This window comes from Lemur catta, chromosome 1 (genome assembly GCF_020740605.2).
Source record: "Lemur catta isolate mLemCat1 chromosome 1, mLemCat1.pri, whole genome shotgun sequence".
Lineage (NCBI taxonomy): Eukaryota > Metazoa > Chordata > Mammalia > Primates > Lemuridae > Lemur > Lemur catta.
This window is the reverse complement of record NC_059128.1, coordinates 56,622,113-56,647,709: the sequence shown is the minus strand read 5'-3', so window position 1 is coordinate 56,647,709 and position 25,597 is coordinate 56,622,113. Positions and strand designations below refer to the sequence as shown.

General features: G+C 39.9%; 1 protein-coding gene across 2 annotated transcripts; it reads right to left on the bottom strand.

Moving 5' to 3' along the window:
* Positions 1-4,831: 4,831 nt before the first annotated feature.
* LOC123650249 (E2F associated phosphoprotein) lies at positions 4,832-24,574 on the bottom strand. 2 transcript variants are annotated; one of them, XM_045568876.1, is made up of 6 exons: positions 24,382-24,571; positions 20,235-20,416; positions 18,788-18,883; positions 16,949-17,066; positions 12,941-13,051; positions 4,832-5,411 (listed from the first exon to the last, which is right to left on the bottom strand). In XM_045568876.1, the coding sequence occupies exons 1-6, from the start codon at positions 24,453-24,455 to the stop codon at positions 5,135-5,137; spliced, it is 858 nt and encodes a 285-aa protein (XP_045424832.1). In that variant the 5' UTR covers positions 24,456-24,571; the 3' UTR covers positions 4,832-5,134. The 2 variants fall into 2 exon arrangements, with proteins under 2 accessions (XP_045424832.1, XP_045424839.1); XM_045568883.1 differs by lacking the exons at positions 4,832-5,411; positions 16,949-17,066 and having other exon boundaries at positions 12,944-13,051; positions 24,382-24,574.
* Between the last annotated feature and the right edge of the window lie 1,023 nt (positions 24,575-25,597).

Sequence of the window (25,597 nt, the reverse complement as noted above, 5' to 3'; positions counted from 1 at the left end):
TGCTTCAGAGAGCCTGGGGCAATGGCTCCAGGAAGGAAGGACTAGGGGGTAATGAGGGCAAAGTTTCTAGGGGTTCAGAGGATGAGACACTGAGAAAAGAAGAAAGCACAAACAGACCAAGTATAATATACGTGGAAACACATACCACACAAAACACAGATGGACCTTTTGAAACATAAGTGATTTAACAAGGGAAAGATTTAATATCACATAGCCACATCTAGAGGCAGGTGGCCTCTAGGAGCTAAGAGCAGCTCCTGGCTGACAACCAGCAAGAAAACAACAAGCTCAGTCTTATGGACCATAAGGAGGTGAATTCTGCCAACAACTTAAGGTGATTGGAAGCAGATTCTTCCCCAGTCAAGTCTCCAGATTGTAACCAAGTCCAAGCTTATACCACTTGCTGAAAGACAGCCAGTAAGTTGAGAAGGTGTTGGTGCAGAGAAAGCGACTTTTATTTGGAAAGCCAGCAAACCGAGAAGATGGCAGACTAGTGTCCTAAAGAACCATTGTAAGTTAGTATGAACTTTAGGCTCATTTTTATGCTAAGGGAACGGGGACTTCAGGGGGTTGCAAGAGATAACTGAGGACTGCAGACATCTGAGCATCAGCAGCAAGCGTTTGAGCAGGTTGTGAAACTTCTTTGTTCTTGGTCAGTTAACTTTGGAGGATGAAGGTCAGGTCAAGACATTCCTACAAATCTTTAACATAGCACTGTTACTTGTGTACATACTTTCCTTATCTCCCTGGGAGTTAGTTTTGGGAAAGGGATGGTTATTATCTTTCTTTTAGAGTTGAACTACAAACTAAAGAAAAAAAAATCTTTTTTTTTTTTTTTTTTTGAGGACAGGGTCTTGCTCTATTGCCTGGAATAGAGTGCAGTGGCGTCATGATAGCTCACTGCAACCCACAGTCCTGGGTTCAAGCCATCCTCCTGCCTCAGCCTCCCAAGTACAGGTGCACACCACTATGCCCGGCTGATTTCAAGTCTTTCTATAAGTAGTTGGCCTACATGCAGAGCTGAGCAGAAGCTTTTAACCTAAAGGATATTACTGCAGAGGGTAAGAAGCAAAATGGAGCTAGTCATGCTAAGCCTCCCTTTCATTGTTACAGGATGAGAATGCAACCTGGCCAACAATTTGATTACAGCCTTGTGAGACCCTGAGTAGAGGACACTGCTAAACTATGCCTAGACTCCTGACTCACAAAAATTATGAGATAAAGAATGTGCTTTGGCCAGGCAAGGTGGCTCATACCTGTAATCCTAGCACTCTGGGAGGCCGAGGTGGGAGGATCTCTCAAGGTCAGGAGTTCAAAACCAGTCTGAGCAAGAGCAAGACCCTGTCTCTACTAAAAATAGAAAGAAATTAGTCAGACAACTAAAAATATATAGAAAAAAAAATCAGCCAGGCATGGTGGCACATGCCTGTAGTCCCAGCTACTTGGGAGGCTGAGGCAGAAGGATTGCCTGAGCCTAGGAGTTTGAGGTTGCTGTGAGCTAGGCTGATGCCAGGGCACTCTAGCCCAGGCAACAGAATGAGACTCTGTCTCAAAAAAAAAAAAAAAGAATGTGCTTTGTTCTATGCCACTGTTTGTGGTCATTTAGAAATTAATACATGGCAATAGAAATTAATTCAGCAAGCCAAGCAGATCAGGAATAAAAACAATCAGCAACATAACTCCAGGTCCATATGTTTATTAAACTTTATGTAAACATTAAATAACTTATGCTTCATTTAAAAAAGGAGGCAGAGTAAGGCTACAAGTGGTCCTTTAAAGCAGCAGTCCCCAACTTTTTTGGCACCAGGGACCAGTTTCATGGAAGACAATTTTTCCACGGATGGGGTTGGGGTGGGGGCAGAACTCAGGCAGTGCTGTGAGTGACGGGGAGCCCTGTAAATACAGATGAAGCTTCCCTCACTCACCCACCACTCCCCTCCTGCTGTGTGGCCGGGTTCCTAAGTTTCATGGAAGACAATTTTTCCACAGACGTGGTGGGGGAAAGGAAGGAGGCGAAGCTCAGGCGGTAATGCGAGGCCCACTTCCTAACAGGCCATGGACCAGTACCAGGCCACTGCCCAGGGGTCAGGGAATGCAGCTTTAAAGGTACATGTAGGCCGGGCGCGGTGGCTCACGCCTGTAATCCTAGCACTCTGGGAGGCCGAGGCGGGCAGATCATTTGAGCTCAGGAGTTCAAGACCAGCCTGAGCAAGAGTGAGACCCCGTCTCTACTAAAAATAGAAAGAAATTATATGGACAGCTAAAAATATATATAGAAAAATTAGCCGGGCATGGTGGCGCATGCCTGTAGTCCCAGCTACTCGGGAGGCTGAGGCAGGAGGATCACTTGAGCCTAGGAGTTTGAGGTTGCTGTGAGCAAGGCTGACGCCATGGCACTCACTCTAGCCCGGGCAACAGAATGAGACTCTGTCTCAAAAAAAAAAAAAAAAAAAAAAAAATAGGTACATGTATAGCTGTTTAACACAAAGATAAGAGAAAAACATTTACTTTTACAAAATATGAGAAGGCTATGCTAAAACTACTATGATTGTTGAATAATCTGATATGCAATCACATGGTAGATAGCATCCTAAGAAAACAAAGCAGAGCTATGCATTAAAGCTATGCATTCAAACTGAGGTGGAAAAACTTTCACAGCCCTCTTTGCTTCAAGCCCAAACAGCGTTGGCCACCAATTTCCTTAAGTAATTATTTCAGGATTTTTTTTTTAAGTTAAAGGGACATGAATAGTTGTATAGTTTTGTTTTATAATATAGTCTATTCTTGGAGCATTTTTAATTTTCTTCTTGTAACATCATGGTTACTCTGGGGATTACAATTGTCATCTTAAATTTGTAACAAACTAGCTTGAATTAGTATCAACTAGCTTAAATAGTATATAAAACTGTTCCTATACAGCTCTCCCTCCCCTTTATGTTGTTACTGTCACAAATTACATCTTTATGCACTGTGATTTCCTGCCTCACATTCTCAGAAGGCCCCAACATTTGCTTGGCCTTTTTAACATTTGCTCCTAGTAATTTTTATGTGTAAAACCACTGAGAACCTACCACTAGAAGTGCAGATGAGACTGCAATAGGAGGGTGGTTGTGGAATCTGGGAAGACAGTAGGGTTTGCAATGACAGTAACACAGGAGATCTTGCAAAGCTACAATATGGCAACCACAAGACCACAATAAATAGACTGGTAGTGTTATTCTGTATCATCTGGCAGTAAGTTGAAACATTTAAAGTACCTGTATTGCTTCCAATCAGATATCAGTATATTAAAATAATTATCAAGTACACAAGCTATTAAGACACTGGAGATTCCTTAGAAGCTAATTATCATTTTTCTGACTCCACCCCCTTCATACAACACACCATCACTGGTTCCAGCTCTCTTTACACATAGCTTGTGGAAAGCACAGGTGAGGAGGTGGGAAGGATGTTTTTCCCTTATGAATATGCAGAGGCCCCCTTCAAGCTTTGTTGAGCTCTGACTGCTCTAGTCCAGTATTTTCACTTTAGAGAAGATTGGCGTGGCACAGCCTGAGTTAAAATGCATTTCCTGACTACTTTCCACTCTATCACATCTTCTCTGTTAGAACAAGAAGACCCTAAGTTTTCTAATGTTGTTTTTGGAAATAGTCTAGATCTTTTTTTTTTTTTTTTTTGAGACAGAGTCTCACTCTGTTGCCCAGGCTAGAATGAGTGCCGTGGCATCAGCCTAGCTGACAGCAACCTCAAACTCCTGGGCTCAAGCGATCCTTCTGCCTCAGCCTCCTGAGTAGCTGGGACTACAAGCATGCGCCACCATGCCCGGCTAATTTTTTTTTTTCTATATATATTTTTAGCTGTCCATATAATTTCTTTCTACTTTTGGTAGAGACGGGGTCTCGCTCTTTCTCAGGCTGATCTCGAACTCCTGAGCTCCAACGATCCGCCCGCCTCGGCCTCCCAGAGTGCTAGGATTACAAGCGTGAGCCACCATGCCCGGCCTAAATCTTATTCTTTTAAAAAATGAAAATGCACAGATGTCTACAGTACAATTTCTCCCCAAGCTGCCACTGAGGATTTTATATTATTAATGCCAAAAAACAGATATATCTTGGTTGCTTGCAACAGAAGGAATAAACAGTAGTCACAGAGGTGGCAATAGGATTTTTAAGGTCGGGGGGTGGGGTTGCTTTCCCTCATCACAAATTTCTATTTTAAAATGTGCATTCAGGCCGGGCGCGGTGGCTCACGCCTGTAATCCTAGCACTCTGGGAGGCCGAGGCGGGTGGATCGCTCAAGGTCAGGAGTTCGAGACCAGCTTGAGCAAGAGTGAGACCCCGTCTCTATTAAAAATAGAAATAAATTATCTGGCCAACTAAAAATATATATACAAAAAATTAGCCGGGCATGGTGGTGCATGCCTGTAGTCCCAGCTACTTGGGAGGCTGAGGCAGTAGGATCGCTTAAGCCCAGAAGTCTGAGGTTGCTGTGAGCTAGGCTGATGCCACGGTACTCACTCCAACCCAGGCAACAGAGCGAGACTCTGTCTCAAAAAATAATAATAATAAAATAAAATAAAATGTGCATTCATTAAGTTTGAATGGCAAATGCAATCCTTTTTAAGGAAGTACCTATATTACTCAAAGTATCTGAAAATACCAACACCATGCAATTCTTACAGTTACTAAATACTTTCACTCCATCACGTGGGGGTGGGGTGGGGAGGAAATAAAGACATGTCTTAGCAGAAACAATACAGACAATTCAGGAAGCAGTTTAATCACACCAAAGATATATCCAAAATAAAAATGACACCCAGAAACAACGATTACTTAAAACTCCAGAACATTTTAATTCTAAAGAGCTTTAATAAATAAAAAGCCCCACTGTTTCCAAATGTCCATCAAAAAGGGAATGAATAATCAGTCCCATCAGTATTGGGGGAAAATTAAAGGAAAGAAAAAGGAAAGCGGGAGAGATGAAGGTTGATAACTATTCTTTTTCATAAAGATAAAATACTGCTTCCTCAAATAACAACACAATGTCACTTAATGACATGAATAGGCAGGAGGAAAATAACTGTCCATATTTATCTTATATACAGTATTGGGCAATTAAATGCCAGCTGCCTTGTTTAGGAATGGCTTGCTAAAACATTGAAGAAATGAAAGACTTCATCCTTGTCGTAGACTGCCACTTCGGTGGAACATTCGGTGCACACGACTGGGTGATAGATTTCTTCCACGTCTGTCTCTGCCTGCTCTGCAGCATCTTCACGGTTAGACCTCATCTTCTTATGGCCCCGCCTCTTCTTCCTGTTCTCTGAGGCTTTGTATCTCAGAACCTCCTCTTTGTTAACAGAACAATTCATCACAAACATTGCTCTATATTGAGTTTTGTATGATTCATGCCTAAGAGGAAAATGAAATGGAGAATTTGGATTTATGTTCTATTTTAATAGTTACTGATTTAGATAAAATTTGAGAACACCAAAAACTTACTGAAATACCAACCAAAGTAAAGACATAGGAACAAAATAGCAAATTTAAAGAAATTTTAAAGAGTTGTTTCATGAATAGGAAGAAACTTTTTAATAGAGAATAGCATGAAGAAGAAATATATTCTCTTTTCTACTGATTTAAAAGTAACTTTTATCTCAGGAAAAAAACTGATTTGCTCTTCAAATTTAAAAGACAGAAGTTGTTCAAAACTTGCCAAGTAATGTTTAGATAATCTTTGCCTTTGTCTTTTCCCATTGTGGCCTGAGACTCTGCTCTCTTTTCATTACAGAGGGTGTCATTCTGGTCAACATGTTAGTAAGAGCTACAGGTTTAAAAGTTAAAGGACTTCTGACTTCATAATATCCACTCTTGGCTATACTCCACTAGTCTAATGAACAGATTGTACTTCCTCTGTTCTCCCCATATACATTATATTCTCCTACTTCTTTTCCCACTTAGTAAGTTGCTCTTCTTCCTCCCCACCCCCAAACTTGATGCAATAGAAAAAGCTGGCTAAAAACAGTCGACTCAAACTGTGCATTCGTAAGTTCCATGTATTAATTTACAACTTTACCACAACCTCGACCACCAGGAATTAAGTATGTGCAAACTGGTGCTTCTACAGGTAAAGATATAATCTAACCTTTCAAAGATATATTCAATCAAAAATAGTTCTAGTTTCCTGTGCACATACAAGCATGTGCTTTTGTGACTATATCTGTCTCAAATCTATAAGAATCCCTCATCACATGTTAATGTGTGTTTTTCTCTTCTCTATATTTATTGTGCATCAGAACAAATCATTTTTCTCAACTGTTTTCTTAAAGAACACTCTTGGAAGTTTTAAAAATAATTTCCCCAAACTTTAAAATTTCCATTTAAAAAATTTCACGTTTACTCCATTATATTGGAACCTTGCATTAATACGGGATACAATTTTCACCAAGACCAATTTCCACTATTAGATAATAAAACAACTTCTTTTGAGTATAGGAAACCCGTGTTACAGTTCCTAAGCAACAGAAGCAACTTAAATACAAAGACATTTTCTTCATTTCATAAACACAGTCTAGGTGTCAACTTACATGCAAAACGCTCAAGAGTTCATAAGTAGAATATAAAAATTAATTGTCGCAGATGATCAGAAACTTCAAGCTAGCTAATAAGAATTAACTATAAGTGACTACTCCTTAGGTCCTAGAATAAATCTATTGCCTATATCATCACTTACTTTCAGTTAACTTGAATCACAACATGGACTAAGCTAGCCATTTATAAGGCCACCAAAAAAACAAACAAACAAAAAAACATGATAAGGAAAAGGATTTGGATTAATAGAATGAAGGAAAAACAAACCATATGATCATTTCAAGTGATACAGAAAAAGCATTTGACAAAATTTAACACCTTTTCATGATTAAAAACACTCAATAAACTAGGAATTGAAAGTTTCTTCAACACAATAATGGTCATGTATGAAGAACCATAGCTAACATCATATTCAATAGTGAAAGACTGATGCAAATGACAGGATTTCATTCCTTTTTATGGCTGAATTATATTCTATTTTGTATATATACCACATTTTCTTTATCTATTTATCTGTTGATGGATACTTAGGTTGATTCCACATCTTGGCTACTGTGAATAGTGCTGCAATAAACCTGGCCATGCAGATAGCTCTTTGATATATTTCCTTTCTTTTGGATATATACCCAGTAGTGGAACTGGTGGATCACATGGTAGTTCTATTTTCAGTTTTTTGTGGAACCTCCATATTGTCCATCATAGTGGCTGTACTAATTTACACAACAGTATTGTACTACACAACAGTGTAGAAGGGTTCCCCTTTCTCCACATCCTCATCAGCATCCATTATTCTCTGCCTTTTTGACAAAAACCATTTTAACTGGGGTGAGATGATATCTCATTATGGTTCCGACTTGCAAATCTCTGATGATTAGCGATATTGAGCATTTTTCATATACCTGCTGGCCATTCATATGTCTTCTTTTGAAAAATGTCTATTCAGATCTTTTGCCCATTTTTTAATTGGAATATTTGGGTATTTTTGCTATTGAATTGTTTGAGCTCCTTATATACTCTGGTTATTAATGTCTTGTCAGATGAATAGTTTGCAAATATTTTCTCCCATTCTGTGGGTTGTCTCTTCACTTTGTGACTGTCTCCTTTGCTGTGCAGAAACTTTTTAGCTTGATGTAACCTCATTTGTCTATTTTTGCTTTTGTTACCTGTGCTATTGAGATCTTACCAAAAAATCTTTGCCCAGACCAATGTCCTGGAGCATTTCCTCAATGTTTTCTTCTAGTAACTTCATGGTTTCAGGTTTTAGATTTAAGCCCTTAATCCACTTAGAGGTGATTTTTATATGTGGTGAGAGACGGGGGTCTACTTTTACTCATTCTTCTGCATACGGATGTCTACTTTTCCCAGCACTATTTATTGAAGACACCATTCTTTCCCCATTGTATGTTCTTGGTGCTTTTGCTGAAGATGAGTTGGCTGTAAATATGTGGATTTATATCTGGGTTCTTTATTCTGTTCCACTGGTCTATGTGTCTTGTTTTTACACCAGTATCATGCTAATTTAGTTACTATAGTTTTGTAGTATAATTTTAAAGTCAGCTAATGTGATTCCTCCAGCTTTGTTCTTTTTACTCAGTATTGCTTTGGCTGTTCTGGGTCTTCTGTGGTTCTGTATAGATTTTAGGATTTTTTTTTTTTTTCTGTAAAGAATGTCATTGGTATTTTGATAGGGATTACAGTGACTCTTTAAATCGCTTTGGGTAGTGCTCTCATTTTAACAATATTAATTCTTCCAACCTGTAAGGATAGAACATCTTTCCATTTTTTTGTCCTCTTCAATTTACTTCATCAGTGTTTTATAGTTTTCCTCGTATGGATCTTTCACATCTTTGGTTAAACTGATTCCTAGGTTTTGTGAGTTTTTTGTTTGTTTTTGAGACAGTCTTTGCTGTTCTTTTGCTAGGTCCTGAGTACAGTGCCATCATCATAGCTCACTGCAACCTCAAACTCCTAGGCTCGAGCAATCCTCTTGCCTCAGCTGGGACTACAGGCACACACAACTATGCCCAGCTAATTTTTCTATTTTTTGTAGCGACGGCATCTCACTCTTGCTCAGGCCGGTCTTGAACTCCTGGCCTCAAGCAGTCCTCCTGCCTTTGACCCCAGAGTGCTAGGATTACAGGCATCAGCCACTACACCCAGCCGATTTCTAGGTATTTTATATTCTTTGTAGCTATTGTAAATGGGAATGCTTCCTTAATTTCTTTTTCAGATTGTACACTGTTGGCCTATATAAAAGCTACTGGTTTTTGTATGTTGACTTTGTATCTAGCAACTTATACTGAATTTATCAGTTCTAACAGTTTTTTGGTGGAGTCTTTAGGTTTTTCTAAGTATACAACCATATCTTCTACAAACAAGGCTAATCTGACATCTTCCTTTCCAATATGGATGCCCTTTATTTCTTCTTCTTGCCTACTTGCTCTGGCCAGAACTTCTACTATTATCATATGTTGAATAAAAGTGATGAAAGTGGGCACCCTTGTCGTGTTCCAGACCTTAGAGGAATGGCTTTCAATTTTTCCCTGTTCAGCTGTGGGTTTGTCATATATGACTTTTATTATTTTGAGGTATGTTCCTTCTACACCCCGTTTGTTGAGGGCTTTTATCATAAAGGGATGTTGAATTTTATCAAATGCTTTTTCAGCATCTATAGAAATCATATTGTTTTAGGCATAGTGGCACACCCCTGTAGTCCCAGATACTTGGGAGGCTGAGGCAAGAGGATCACTTGAGCCTAGGAGTTTGAAGTTGCTGTGAGGTACAATGACGTCACTGCACTCTAGCTGGGGTGACAGAGTGAGACTCTGTTTCCACAAAAAAAAAAAAAAAAAAAAGAGTATATTGTTTAATTTCCATGTGCTTGAGTATTCTCCAAGGTTCCTATTGTTATTGATTTCTAGGTTTATTCCATTGAGGTCAGAAGAGATAGCTGATATGATTTCTACTTTTTTAATCTGTTGAGACCTGTTTTGTGGCCCAAGATATGGTCTGTTCTCGAGATGTTCCACATGCTAACAAAAAGAATATATATCTGCAGCAGTTAGGTGAAATGTTCTGTAAATGTCAGTTAGGCCTATTTGGTCTAGTGTATAGCTTAACTCTGATGTTTCTTTATTGATTTTCTGTCTGGATGATCTGTCCATCACTGACAATGGGGTGGTGAAGTCCCCTACTATTATTGTATTGCAGTCCATCTCTCCCTTTAGATCTATTAATGTTTGCTTTATATACTTGGGAGCTCTGGTGTTGGGTGTATGGACATTTATAACTGTTATATCCTCTTGCTGAATTGACCCTTTTATCATTATATAGTCACCTTCTTTGTCTCTTTACAGTCTTTGATTTTGTCTATTTTACCTAGGTATAACTACTTCTGCTCTTTTTTTGGTTTCCAGTTACATGGATTATCTTTTTCCAGCTCTAACTTTCAGTCTATGTGTGTCTTTATAGATGAAGTGGGTTTCTTATAGACAGCATATAGTCAAGTCTGGTTTCTTTATCCACTCTATGACTTTTAATTGGAAAACTGAGTCCATTTACATTCAGTGTTATTATTGATAAGTAACGACTTATTACTGCCATTTTGTTTCTTGTTTTCTGGTTGTTTTATAACTCCTCTCTTCCTTTCTTCCTGTTTTCCTTTGTGGTTAAATGACATTCTCTGGTAGTATGTTTTAATTCACTGCTTTCTGTTTTTAGTGAATCTATTATAAGTTTTTGCATTGTGGTTACTATGAGGCTTACAAAAAACCTTATACATATAACAAGTTATTTTAATGTGATGACAACTTATCTTAAATCACAAATACAACAGAAACAAACAATTTAAAAAAACCTCAAGACTGGGTGCCGTGGCTCATTCCTGTAATTCTAGCACTTTGGGTGGCCAAGGCAAGAGGATCTCTTGAGGTTTGGAGTTCGAGACCAGCCTGAGCAAGAGCAAGACCCCGTCTCTACTAAAAACAGAAAAAATTAGCTGGGCGTGGTGGCATGCCCCAGTAGTCCCAGCTATTGGGGAGGCTGAGGCAGGAGGATCACTTGAGCCTAGGAGTTAGAGACTACAGTGAGCTATGATGCCACTGCACTCCAACCTGGGCAAGAGAGCAAGACTCTTCTCTCAAAAAAAAAAAAAAGAAGACAGGTCTGGCCCTGGTGAATTCTCTCAGCTTTTGTTTGTTTTTCTCTCTCCATATTTAAAGGATAGCTTTGCTAGAAACAGTATTCTTGGATGGCAGTGGTTTTTTTTTGCCTTTCAGCACTTTGAAAATGTCATTTCACTCCCTCTCAGCCTATATGGTATCCATTGAAAAGTCTGTTGCCAGATGAATTAGAGCTCTTTTATGTTATACTTTATATATCCTTTTATGTTTCTTTTCTCTTGCTTTTAGGATCCTTTGTCCTTGAGAGTTTATTATATGCCTAGGGGTAGTTTTATTTTTGGTTGAATCTGTTTGGTGGTCTCTGACCTTCCTGCACCTGGATATTTATCTCTTTCTTGAGATTTGGAAAGTTCTTTGTTGTTATTTCTTTTAATAAGCTTTCTAACCCTGGTTCTTGCTCTACTCCCTCTTGAACACCAATAATTCTTAGTTGGTCTTTTGCAGTAATTTTCCATATCTTGTAAGCAGATCTTCATTCCTTTTCATTATTTTTTCTTTCTCCTGTGTGTTTTCAAATAGCCTGTCTTTGAGCTCACTGATTCTCTCCTCTGCTTGATCCATTCTGCTGAGAGCCTCTAATGAATTTCCCAGCACAGCAAATATATTTCTCAGTTCCAAGATTTGTTTGATTTTATCATTTCAATCTCTTTGTTAAATATCTCTGATAAATTTCTGAATTGCCTTTCTGTGTTGTCTTGAGATCACTGAGTTTTCTTAAAATTGCTATTTGAAATTCTTGATTAGAGAGTTCACATACCATATTCGTGTTAGGGTCAGTCACTGGTTCCTTGCTTTGCCTGTTTGAGGAAGTCATGGCTCCTTGTTTGCTGTTGTTTCTTGTGGATATATGCCTACATCTTTGCACTGAAGGATTATTTATTCTGGTCTTCTTGGTCTAGCTTGTTTTGGTTTCTATTGAATATGTTTTCTTAAAAGAGTCTTTATAATTTTTGAATTTCTTTTTTTTATTTTATTTTGTTTGCTAGGTCACTACCTCCTTTCTGGCACTATATGGTGCCTTAAGCCCACGTTTGCCTCAGCTCTAGTAAACAATTGGAGCACTGCCCATCCCAAATGGGGAAGGTCCCAAAAGGGACATCCCAGTAGTGTGGGAATGCTGGCAGTTCGTGTCCAAGGGACCTGTGGACCAAACCTCCTACAGTGTGATGCTGCTGAACGGCCACTCTGATTTGGTTTCTCCTTTGGCCACGTCACAAAGCAGAGTTTCCAGGTCTAGGGATGGTAGTCCCACCTCCCTCCTTTGTCTCTGGCTGTTCTCAGGGATATTTTCCTTTCAGACACTCACGATGCTTCCTGTGTTCCTATGGGTTAAGGCAGGGACAGGATGCCAGGGAACCCAAGATGGCACAGAAGCTGGCTGTTCATCTTTTTTTTTTTTTTTTTGAGTCTCCCTCTGATGCCCTGAGTAGAGTGCCATGGCATCAGCCTAGCTCACAGCAACCTCAAACACCTAGGCTCAAGCCATCGCCCTGCCTCAACCTGCCAAGTAGCTGGGACTAAAGGGACTCGCCATGACACCGAGCTAATTTCTCTTATTTTTTGCAGAGACAGGGTCTCGCTCTTGCTCAGGCTGGTCTCAAACTCCTGAGCACAAGCTATCCTCCCGCCTCGGCCTCCCAGAGAGCTAGGATTACAGACATGTGCCCCTGCACCCGGCCATGGTTGTCCATCCCGATCTCACTTTTTCCAGTGCAGAAACTGTGAGTTGGGGATAATTTTTCCACTTGCTTGGTGCTGGGCAGACTGGATGGAGGGGTGACACAAATATGAAAGTCTGATTCTCTTACTGTCTGCTCAGAGCTTTTTTACTTCTCTGTGGCCCTCGAAATTGTCTCCTCCTTATATTGGAGATCTGGGATATTGGTGGTGATAATCTTGGCACTGTATATTTGGTTTGGGTTTTCTGGGGAGAAAGTGAAGCCAGCTTGCTTCTATGCCACCCTTTTGGACTAGAAAAGCTACATTTAATAGAACTATGTATAACCAAAATTATTTGTATTAATATTAGTTATGTAACACCAAGGATATGAGTACAGAACCTTATCAGAGCTCCTGAGTACCTCGAAAGCCTGTTTCTTATTTAAACAAAGGACCACTAAGCTCGCTTTTGTTTTTTTCGGGGGTGTGTGTGTGACCTTCATCCATTACCTTTGGCAATCAAGGCACAGTGTGGTCATGCAGGCAGGGCAATTCAAGACAGCATCACTATTTGGAACAGGTTGTTGTTGACGTGGTCTCTGTAGTCCAAAGCCATGATAACTAGAACAGAAGAAGAAAGTGGGGGGAAAAATACAATAAAGCCAGATCTTGGTTTCTAATGCTACTCTACAATAAAAAGAATAGTACTCCTCTGAGAAATGGCTAATTCTAGGAATGGGGAATACAAGATGAATCTGAAGCACCTTGTAGTGTCAGAAAGTGAGGAACTGCTCAAGAAAACAAGAACAAAACGAGGGGGTTATGTCAAAGGAAACAGGAGCCAACTGAAAGAGCTCCCAATGGTCAAAGCTGAAACAATTTGAGCAACACAACAAAGTAGTACTGGATTATAACCCAAAATATAAAATACCCATGAGTTCATGCTAATATAAATGACTGAATAAATATATAAATGGGGGAGAATAAACAAATCTCCCATACAGAAGAATTCCAAATAATTTATGAAGATACTCTCCCCTCAAGATGTTGGAGCATAACTCCCCACTCTTTTAAGTCCTGGCTGCACATAATGATTTCCTTCCAAAGAGTGTAGTATGAAAGGGGGGAAAGAATAACTTTACAGTAGAGAAACCTGGCAAATACTACTCAGCCAGGTGATCAAGGTCAATATCAACATGCAAAAATCATGTTGGTAGCATGTACCCTTGATACAATGTGATGAATATGGCTCTATACTTTTGTGTTCTTGTATTCTTCCTACTAAAAATCCATAATCCCTGTCTAATTATGAGAAAAACATCAGATGAATTCCAACAGTGGGGCCTCCTACAATACATGTGACTAGAACTCCTTAAAGCACTCAAGGTCATTAAAAGGAAGGGAAATCTGAGAAATTGACACAGTCAAGAAGAACCGGGCCAGGCACGGTGGCTCATGCCTGTAATCCTAGCCCTCTGGGAGGCCGAGGCAGGTGGATCGCTCAAGGTCAGGAGTTCGAGACCAGCCTGAGCTAGACCCTGTCTCTACTAAAAATAGAAATAAATTAGCTAGACAACTAAAAATATATATAGAAAAAATTAGCTGGGCATGGTGGCGCATGCCTGTAGTCCCAGCTACTCGGAAGGCTGAGGCAGTAGGATCGCTTAAGCCCAGGAGTTTGAGGTTGCTGTGAGCTAGGCTGATGCCACGGCACTCACTCTAGCCCGGGCAACAAAGTGAGACTCTGTCTCAAAAAAAAAAAAAAAAAAGAAGAACCTAAGGAGATAAGAAAACTGTAATAGGGTATCCTATGCGGGATCTTGAAACAGAAAACGGACATTACATGAAAACTAAGCAAATCTGAAAAAACTATGGACTTTGGATAATAACGTATCAATATTGGTTCATTAATTGTGCTGAAGGTACTGTACTAATGTAAGATTGTTAACAATAGGGGAAAGTGTCTTTGAGTGGTGTGTGTGTGTGTGTGTGTGTTATTAGGGTGGAGAGGTGGTATATGGGAACTCTTTGTATCATCTGCTCAATTTTTCTGTAAAAAGTATATATATATATTTAAAGACTTAAGGTAAGTTCTTGAAAATACTGAACAAAAGACAAATCATTTGCCGTTACTTCCTAAACTCTTTAAATGTCTACAGGAAAAAACACTGAAAACATGGTATATATTTTACAATTATTAAATACTTCCAATACTTAGCAAATTTCAAAACAAAAAACACAAGAAAGTAACTTCATTCATTCATCCAGTAGATGTTTACTGAGTGTCCATCTGACAATGTGCAAGACACTAGCAATACAGCACTGAACAGGCCAGGCTTGACCACTGCCCTCGAGGTACTTAAAAGGTATTGAATTCATCATTTGAAGTTAATTTCTGTGGTCTTAAAAGGCAACTACTGCTTGATACAGGAATGTAAATAACAAGTCAAAAAAATGTTATTTCTTCTCAAGATTACATAACAATGAAAATACATTCTATTTTATGTCACCAAATTTTATTACCAGAATTGGGAGCTAGCCTGTAATCTGCTCTGACCCACACAATATCACTCATCACCTTTAAAACATTCATTCATTTCGCACTATGGATGGATGGAAAAATATTCATTAAATAAATGCAAAGGACAGTTAAGGAAGCAGTGCATAGGTGAAACAGGGATAGGACAAAAAGACAAAGTGGTAGAGTAGACTAAAAGGCAGTATACAAAGACCCCCCACGCCAACATCAATCCCTCCAGACTTGAAAAATACAGATTCCTGAACCCCACCTTAGGTGAATCAAAACCTCCTAGAGTAGGACTCAAGGGCTTGCATTTCAATCTTCCCAGACAATTTTGAAGCACAGCCAAGTTGGGGAAGCAATGGGTAATAGTGACAAATTGCCTACCTTTTAATTTTATGACAAATCAGCCTTTATATAAAAATCCAGTCTCTAAACTGTTGTATATTACTGGTAAGAATGTAAAATGGTCCAGTTGCTGTGGAAAATAGTTAGTGGTTTCTCAACAAGTTAACTAACTACAGAAGTAACGTAAGATCCAGCAATTCTACTCCTAGATGTAGCGTATACCCAAAAGAAATGAAAGCAGGAACTCAAAGAGATGCTTGTACACCAATGTTGACAGCAACACAATTCACAATGGTCAGAAGTGTGTTGGCCGGGCACAGTGCCTCACGCCTATAAACCTACCACTCTGGGAGGCAGAGGTGGGAGGATCACTTGAGGTCAGGAGTTCAAGAACAGCCTGAGCAAGAGTGAGACCCCATTTCTATGAAAAATAGAAAAAATTAGCCTGATGTGGTGGTGCACACCTGTAGTTCCAGCTACTTGGGAGGCTGAGGCAGGAGGATTGCTTGACCCCAAGAGTTTGAGGTTACAGTGAGCTATGACGATGCCACTGCACCCTAGACCAGGCAGCAGAGCAAGACCCTGTCTCAAAAAAAAAGGGACTAATATATGTTAAAAATATAGATGAAACTCAAGAACGTTATGCCCAATGAAAGAAGCCAGATAAGAAAGGCCATATATTGTATAATATCCCATTTATATGAAATATCTAGAATAAGTAAATCCACAGAGACAACACAGATCAGGCCGGGCGCGGTGGCTCATGCCTGTAATCCTAGCACTCTGGGAGGCCGAGGTGGGAGGATTGCTCAAGGTCAGAAGTTCGAGACCAGCCTAAGCAAGAGTGAGACCCCGTCTCTACTAAAAATAGAAAGAAATTATATGGACAGCTAAAAATATATAGAGAAAAATTAGCCAGGCATGGTGGCACATGCCTGTAGTCTCAGCTACTCGGGAGGCTGAGGCAGAAGGATTGCTTAAGCCCAGGAGTTTGAGGTTGCTGTGAGCTAGGCTGATGCCACAGCACTCTAGCCCAGGCAACAGAGCCAAACTCTGTCTCAAAAAAAAAAAAAAAAAAAAAGAACACAGATCAGTGGTTACCAGGAACTAGGAGGGGGTGGAGAGAAACCACTGAACAGTATAGGGTTTCCTTTCGGGATGATGAAAACAGTTTGAAGCAAGATAAAGGTAGTAACTGCACAAATACTGTAAGTATAAGTGTACTAACTGTCAATGAATTGTTCACCTTTAAAGTGGGTGATTTTACGTTACATGAATTTCACCTCAATTTTTTAAAAATCAAATTTGTAAACAGTTAAAAAGAACAATTTGGATGCTAAACATAACATCTACTCGCATCCACATAAACTCAATCTCAAAGTAATTTAAAACTGTGTCTATTTGGAAAAAAGTCAGCTTTGTTTCTTGAATGAAGAGTGTGACTAGAGCAGTTTGAATTCAACAATTTTTAAAAATAAATTGACTGAAATTTGCTGGTTATTTTCAAAATAAACCAGTTTTTTTCTCAAACTTCTTTACGTGTGTATATAAACATACGTACATATATACATTCAGAACATGAATATAGTAAAAATCATCTTTCAGTCATGTTTTTCTAAAGATTCTAAATATTAAATTTAAGTTCTTACCCCCTCCTCTGTGCATCAACCCAGGCCTGATCTCTGTTATCTTTTTCAGGATCATATAGTAATTCATCATTTGTTGGAATCCTGTGTTGTTTCTTCTTTTTTTTCTTGGTCACCTGTGCTAATTTTGAAAATGTTAAGGATATGGCTAAGTATCATGTCTAAAGTTCATATTTCTTTAATATAAAATGAAGAATCTCATTTCCCAAGCTATATATTCATATACATTTTCCTTAAAAAATTTTTAAAACTCTTCCTCCAAATAAAGTTCTTGTCCAATTAATGAGGCATTAAAATAAAGATGACAGAGGAAGCAAAAATTGTTTCTTCACCAAGAACTGGTATCTCAACGACTGAGTTCACATAACTCGAATTCAGAGTCTCAAAAAAGCCACTTGAAGCAAGCCAGGAATAGAAACTATTTGTGATGAATAAATTCTCCACAACTTAAATCTGAGAATGCTGGCTGAAAAAAAACCAAACTTCTCCACAAGTTCCTATATATAAAATGCTACTGAAATCAAAACAAAAATATTTCAAAAATCAATGAAAAAAAACTATGGCCATCTACACACACTAGACTTTTTAAATGTACCCTAGCAGGTCAATATTTAAGAATATATAAAAATATAAAATAGTTCCTTACCATGTAAACTTGTTATTTGTATATTCCAATGTAATGACTGATTATAATTAGTTTTAGTTCTTGTCATGTTCAACTTTGCTCAAATTTTATAAAAAAATCAATTTCAAAAAACATAGATGCTGACTAAAAAGCAACGCACAGGCTGAGCACAGGGGCTCACACCTGTAATCCTAGCACTCCGGGAGGCCAAGGCAGGAGGATTGCTCGAGCTCAGGAGTTTGAGACCAGACTGAGCAACAGGAAGACTCCATCTCTACTAAAAATAGAAAAATTAGCCAGACGTCATGGTGTGCAACTGTAGTCCCAGCTACTTGGGAGGCTGAAGCAAGAGGATCGCTTAAACCCAGGAGTTTGAGGTTGCTGTGAGCTAGCGTAATCCCATGGTACTCTACTCAGTGCAACAGAGTGAGACTCTGTCTCAAAAAAATAAAAAATTAATAAAAATAAAAAATAAAAAGCAATGCGCAGGCCAGGCGCAGTGGCTCATGCCTATAATCCTAGCATTCTGGGAAGCTGAGGCAGGGGGACTAAGGCTTCAGGCCAGGAGTTCAAGACCAGCCTGAGCAAGAGCGAGACCCCTTGCTCTGTATAATCAGTGAAAAAAAGGAAAAAAAAAAAAGAAGAGCAAGACCCTGTCTCTACCAAAAATAGAAAAAAATGAGCCAGGCATGGTGGTGCTCACTGTAGTCCCAGCTACTGAGGAGGCTGAAGGAGGATGCTTGAGCCCAGGAGTTTGAGGCTGCAGTGAGCTGTGATGACGCCACTGCACTCCAGCCAGGGCAACAAAGTGAAATTCTGTCTCAAAAAAAAAAAAAAAAAAAAAAAGCAGCAGCAGCAGCAGCAATGCATTAGGAAAAATTCTGCAGGAGGATAAAAATATTGAAATTATTTGCAGGTGTGAAAACAAATGTTGCTGTTCTAAGGAACCTACAGGGAGATGGAGTCCAAGAGCCCTGGAGGAGGGGAGGTATTGAGTAAGGACATATTCTCCCTTTCCCTAGGTACACCTACACAGCACCATTGTTTGTGTCCTGTCCTCATATGCCTGCATCCCCAGCTTTTCTTATTAATCAATCCTGCTTTTGTTTTCACATCAATGGTATGCAATTTCCTACAAAATAAAACTCAGAGGGAAATCCTAAAATCAAATAATTGTTAGGTAAATCTTTCTAATATAATGTAAATATGTTATTTACCTGCTTTGTCTTCATCCTCAGAATCAGAATCAAAATATATATCATCATAGTACTTTGTGGGAGCTGTTCCAACTTTCTCATTTCCTGAAGAGGAGCCTATTCAAACCAGAAGTGAAGTTTACAAACTAAACCATACATAATTCACAAGAAAAAAAACTCCACATATTCTTCTATCACCTCAAAGTAATATCAACTCATACACACTCTCATCTGGATGATGAAATATTTTCACACCAATGACTTACTCAATTTCTATGTCCTATGCAATTATAGAGAACTGCCCCTCCTTTATTGATTTTTTTTTTTTTTTTTTGAGACACAGTCTCACTCTGTTGTCCCAGCTAGAGTGCCGTGGCATCAGCCTAGCTCACAGCAACCTCAAACTCCTGGGCTCAGGCAATCCTGCCTCAGCCTCCCGAGTAGCTGGGACTACAGGCATGCGCCACCATGCCCGGCTAATTTTTTCCATATATATTTTTAGTTGTCCAGCTACTTCTATTTTTAGTAGAGACGGGGGTCTCACTCTTGCTCAGGCTGGTCTCGAACTCCTGAGCTCAAGCGATCCTCCCGCCTCAGCCTTCCAGAGTGCTAGGATTACAGGCATGAGCCACCATGCCTGGCCACCCCTCCTTGAAGCATTACAAATCTTGAGAAAATTATCCTCTCTCCCTTCCCACAAATCTAATTAAATATTCTCAGGTCTCCAGCATTACATATCTCTACCTTTCACCCATGCAGTATGCTATGGAGAACAGAAAGTAAACATTTTGTTCTAAGAGACATCAGGGGAAAGAGGGTAAGAACCCTACAAGAAGGCAAGGGGACTAAGTCAAAGATACACTCTCCCTCTCTCCTCAGTTGTGCCCACTGCCATAACATGCCTCCATCCCTACTTCTTCCTCTTAATTAACATCTCCTTTCATTTTTATTATATTATTACCATATGATTTCAATTCTAACCATTAATACACAGCATACCAATGTGGAAACCAACCCCGAGGAGTCCTACTTTTACAAACCAGTTTTCAGATCAGGTATGTTTTACATAAAGACCAAGTATCAAAATGAAGTATTAATATGTTCCAGTACTTACTAAAATGAGACAGGGTTCTGTGGTGACACATCATTAAATCTGTTGTATCAGTGCCATTTAACCCTAAAAACATCTCTATAAGCTTGTGTATCTTTTTTTATCCTAGAGTAAAAACTGCACAAGGAAATCATGCAAGTTAACAGTATTAAATAGTCTCTTTCCAAGAACACAGGATACTTCTCTCTAGTCATCAAAGAAAACTCCAGCACTGGTTGCCAAAAACATTTATCCCTTAACTCAATAAATATTTATTCAGCATCTACTGAAAGCGCTGGGGACACAAAAGAGTATAAGTAAGGTGCCCACCTTTATGGAGCTTACAAAAATATATATGAAAATTGAACCAAAAGTTACCTGTTCCCAGGGAGGATAACTTGTCCTCCATCGTTTTTATGGTAGAATTTAATTCAGCTTCCATTTCTTTTTCAAATTCATCTTCACTAGATGATTCACTTTCTCCAGTAAGACATTCTCTGATAAGTTTTCGTTTCTGGTCGGGAGTTCCATGTAAAAGCACATCCACTTCATCTTCGGAGCTAGTATACATTTAAATCAGAAAGAATATGAATATTAAAACATTAAAGTAACTTAAAACTCCCATCATCTCACTGTCCAATAACAATTTTAAGTTTCACAAGGTTGCATTTGATATACCTACCACGCTACACAGCTATTCTTCCTTAACAGATCAACCAGTTCTGCTATTTCCAAATATATTTTTAATGTCTACATACATTTCCTCTTGTGGACACTGCACATTTCTAAACTTTTTGCTATTAAACACTACAGTGATCATCTCTGTACCTGTAATTTGTTTCTATGGATTTCCTTAGCATAAATGTCTAAAATTAGATACCAACATCTTTCTGACTTCTTGTATTATCACACTGCATTCCAAAAGCATTGCACCAATTCATAATCTCATCAGCAATGAAAAACTGACTTCATGAAATTGGGAGTTTTAAAAAAAATTCTGATGGCCGGGCGTGGTGGCTCACACCTATAATCCTAGCACTCTGTGAGGCCGAGGCGGGTGGATCATTTGAGCTCAGGAGTTCGAGATCAGCCTGAGCAAGAACAAAACCCCATTTCTAGTAAAAAAATAGAAAGAAATTAGCTGGACAACTAAAAATATATAGAAAAATATAGCCGGGCAAGGTGGCACATGCCTGTAGTCCCAGCTACTTGGGAGGCTGAGGCAGAAGGATCACTTGAGCCCAGGAGTTTGAGGTTGCCGTGAGCTAGACTGATGCCATGGTGCTCTAGCCCGAGCAACAAGGGAGACTCTGTCTCAAAAAATAAATAAATTTAAAAAATAAAAAAATTCTGGATGCTTATATAAGACTTAATATACATAATTAATATAAAGCTAATATATACACATAAAATATGTTAAGCAATAATAAATAAATATTATAGTTTAAAAGGCACAGTGCTACAGAGAACTATAAAAAGAGAAAAAGCTAAATGATATTCCAAGTTCTCCTGAGCAATTTCTGCCAATTTACTTTGCCTTCTGTGCCTCGGCTTGCCCATCAATATTAGTATGACAGGATTAAACCAGATATCAGGAAGAATGAAATGTTATCAAAATGAATTGAATGCCTAAGACATTTCTATTATAATCAATAGTACATAAATAATGTTCATTTATTCATGAATTGATGGATACTTACAGACTATTCCTGAATTTTGCTTCTCTATTTGCTCTTATAGAACAATGCTTTTGAGGCTCTTGTAGAAGGTAAATAAGAAAAATGCAATTCATACTAATTAATTTTGCTAATGATAGAGGCCTTAGCCAGATTCTATTCCCAAGACAATTCCCATCCTGACCAGTAGGCTCCCTTTCTCCATTACCATCATGTACATTCAGGTCCTCTTAACTCCACCTGTACCACCACATCCTAAAGACCTCCAAGCCTCCAGACTCTGTTTTATGTCATCCTATCCTTAATCCTACTGCCAGAATGTTATTCCTAAAGAACTCTGATCACATCACTACCCAACTCAGAAGCCTTCTTTCAGGGCCAAATCTCTGGGTATAGCATTCAAAACAGCCTTCCACAATCTGGCTTCAACTTATCTTTTCAAGCCTACCTCCTACTGCCCTCTATATACCCCAATGGTTCTCAACTGGGGGCAATTTTGCTCTCCTCCCCGTCACCAGGGAACATTTGGCATGGCTAGAGACATTTTTGATTCTCACAACTGGGGGAAGAGGGAGGGGCTACTGACATCTACTGGGTAGGGGCCAGGGGTACTGCAAAACATCTTACAATGCACAAGACAGCCTCCCACAACAAAGAATTATCTGACCCAAAATGTCAATGCTGCCAAGGTTAAGAAACTCTGATCTATCCTATATTCCACTGTTTCCAAAGTGGGGGACATGGCAGATTATTTTAAGTAGGAGCAGAATGGATAGCTCACTAAATAACATCAAATCCATCGCTGGTGGGAATGTAAAATGGTACAGCCACTATGGACAACAACTTGGCAGTTTCTTATAAAACTAAACATGTAACTACCACACAACCCAGCAATTGCACTCCTGGGTATTGATCCCAGAGAAATGAAAACTTATGTTCACACAAAAACCTATACATGAATGCTTATAGTAGTTTTATTCACACTAGCCAAAACTGGAAACAATCCAGATGTCCTTCAATGAATGAACTGTTAAACTATATAATACTACTCGGCAATAAAAAAGGAATAAACTATTGATACATGTAACCTGGATGATTCTCCAGATAATCATTCTGAGAGAAAAATGCCAATCCTGAAGATTACATACTGCATGATTCCATTTATATAACATTATAGAAATGCAGAATAGATTAGTGGTTCCCAAGGGTTAAGAAGGGCGTGAGGTGGGAAGGAAGTGGGCATAACTATAAAAGAACAGCAAGAGGGATTCTTGTGGTGATGGAATGTTCTGTATCTTGACTGCATTAATGTCCATATCCTGGCTGTGATACCACATTGTATTTTGTATGTTAACACTGGAGGAAACTGGGTAAAGGGTACACAGGATCTCTATTATAATATTCCTTGGGTGAGGAAAAAAATAATAATAATATTTCTTAAAACTGCATGTGACTCTACAATAACCTCAAAATACAAAGTTTAACTTAAAAAAATTGAATCAAGCCAGGCATTGTGACACTCGCCTATAGTCCCAGCTACTCAGGAGGCTCAGGCAGGAGGATCCCTTGAGCCCAAGGAGTTTGAGGTTACAGTGAGCTACGATGACACCACTACACTCTATCAAGGGCAAAAGAGTGAGACTGTCACAAAAAAAAAAAAAAAAGGAAATTGAACAATTGAACCCTGCTTCTCACTCTCCCCTTTAAAAAAATAAATAATTTTAAAAAATTGAATCAAAAATTTAAAATAGACCAGGCACAGTGGCTCACGCTTATAATCCTAGCACTTTAGAAGGCCAAGGTGGGAGGATTGCTTGAGGCCAGGAGTTCAAAACCAGCCTGAGCAAGAGCCAGATCCGTCTCCACAAAAAATAGAAAAATTAGCATGGTGGCAGGGCCTGTAGTCCCAGCTACTCAGGAGGCTGAGGCAGGAGGATCACTTAAGCCCAGGAAGTTTCAGGTTGCAGTGAGCTATGATGATGCCACTGCACTGTAGCCTAGGCAACAGAGTAAGACTTTGTCTCCAAAAAAAATTTTTTTATCCACATGACTTGTCAAAAAGAAAAAATATAAAAAAATGAAAATAAAATTTTTAAATAGTTTATAAATACGATCTGCTGACAGCTTCATAAATAGCTAAATTTCCCTGGGAAATCTCTTGGCAACATAACTTCAAATTTGTCCCAGGTAGGATAAATTCCTTTTCTCTGGAAATTTCCACGTAACTTCATTTGTACCTATCTCAGGCCAACATTTTCTACAGTGCTTTTTCCAAAATATACAATTTATCTTATTATCCCATATTGTAACCCTGTGGAAGAAAAAGATCCTATGATTTATCTGGGCAGCTCAGAGTAAACATATAATAGTCAAAGAAAAGCCTAGTTAATATTCCCTTATTTCTCTTATGGCAGTTTAGTCTTCAAGACAGGCACTTCACATTAAGACACGTGAGCCTCACAACAAACTTATGTTTTATATTAGATTATATAACTTAGATCTCTATGTTATTTTATGTCCATTTTATAGATGAGAAACTGAGGATAAGTGACTTCCTTTCGGTCACTCTGCTAAGCTGTAAAGGCAGGTTTCGATCTAATGGCTTTTAAAGATGTACGTGGGGTTCCCTGTGATTCCGGAATATCCCTCTTCCCAGAGCCAGTGTCGGGCCTGCCTCCCCGGGGGCTGCGTGACCCCACCAGGAACCCCCCACTGGCCTCGCACAAGCGACAGTAGGGCGCAAGAGGCGCCCGAGCCGCTGGGCCGAGGGTCCGCAAAGGCTCAGCGGGCGCAACGAGTGGAGGCGGCCAACAACTGGCCTCGAGGGCCAGGGTGGGGCAGGGGCCCACCTGCTCAAAGCTGGCTCCTCGTCGCTAGGCTCTTCAACCGCGTAAGGGTCGTAGTCGTCCAGGAGCCGGTTCATGGTGGCCTACGGAGGCCTACACCCTCCTCAGGCGACGAGCAGCGTCTTTTTACTCCGCAGGACCCGTCCCTAAAGTATCTCCGACGCCACTTCCGCGCACTCCCTGCGCGCCTGCGCAGACCGTCCCAGTGATAAGGCGGGCGGAAGGGGCGGGCGGAAGGGGCGGGCGGAAGGGGCGGGTCCTAGCCGCCGCGCTAACCTCAGCGTCTACTACCTACGGGAAAACAACGGCTGCCTTACTACCAAAAATAATAATAATCAGCACTCTTGTAAGTGACAATCTCTGAGATGAACAGTCTACATGCAGTGTCTCACGTCACCTACGAAGCAGAAATCTCGATGCTGAGGGTCCCAGCGCCCGACGTCCCTCCAGTTCTTCTGCCTGCCTTTCACTGCGCGGCTCTCAGCCTCGCCTTCATGCTGTTCACTCCTCAGTCTGGCTGCGGCCTCTACTGTCTGTCGAAAAGTTGCCTATTTTCCTCCTCTTCCCAGTCCCAGCTTTTGCTCAGCCCTCATCCGACTCCAATTGGATACTTAAGGAGACGAGGTACATGACAGCCTCTTGATCTGGAAGCGGCTTCCTCTCCTGGTTCCGTACCAGACTACGTTCAGGTTTATGCCTCCTACTGGAACATCTCTCCCCTCTTCCTTATTACCCCATCCAGATTACTCCCCCATCCGCATCTGGCCCCTGCCCTCTCCTCCAATACTGTCAGATTTAAGGGTGCCTGCCAGATACCTCCACCCGATGCACCACTGGCAACTCAAACTCAATGTGGCCCAAACCTAACTCATCATCTTCCACCCCATTCCTATACCTTAGCCTTTAGCTACTTTTGACTCATGTTATCTCCGCCATCCTTACAACGACTACACACTGAAAGTCCCCGAATCTTGGCTCCTTTGTTCCTCCACGAGCTCTCAATTTCCAAGCCTTGTAGATCTCTTAGCAATGTCTCTCTCATCCACATCCCATCTCCCAACCCTCACCTTTGGTTATTGATAGAGGCTCCTAACCAACAGCCTTGTTTGCTTTTTTCCTCTCCAGTCATGCTGCTCTCCACTGGCAGAGTGATCCTCTTCCAGTACAGCTCTGCTCTGAATGATTCCCTCCCTAAACAAGTCCTCATATTTCACCTTTA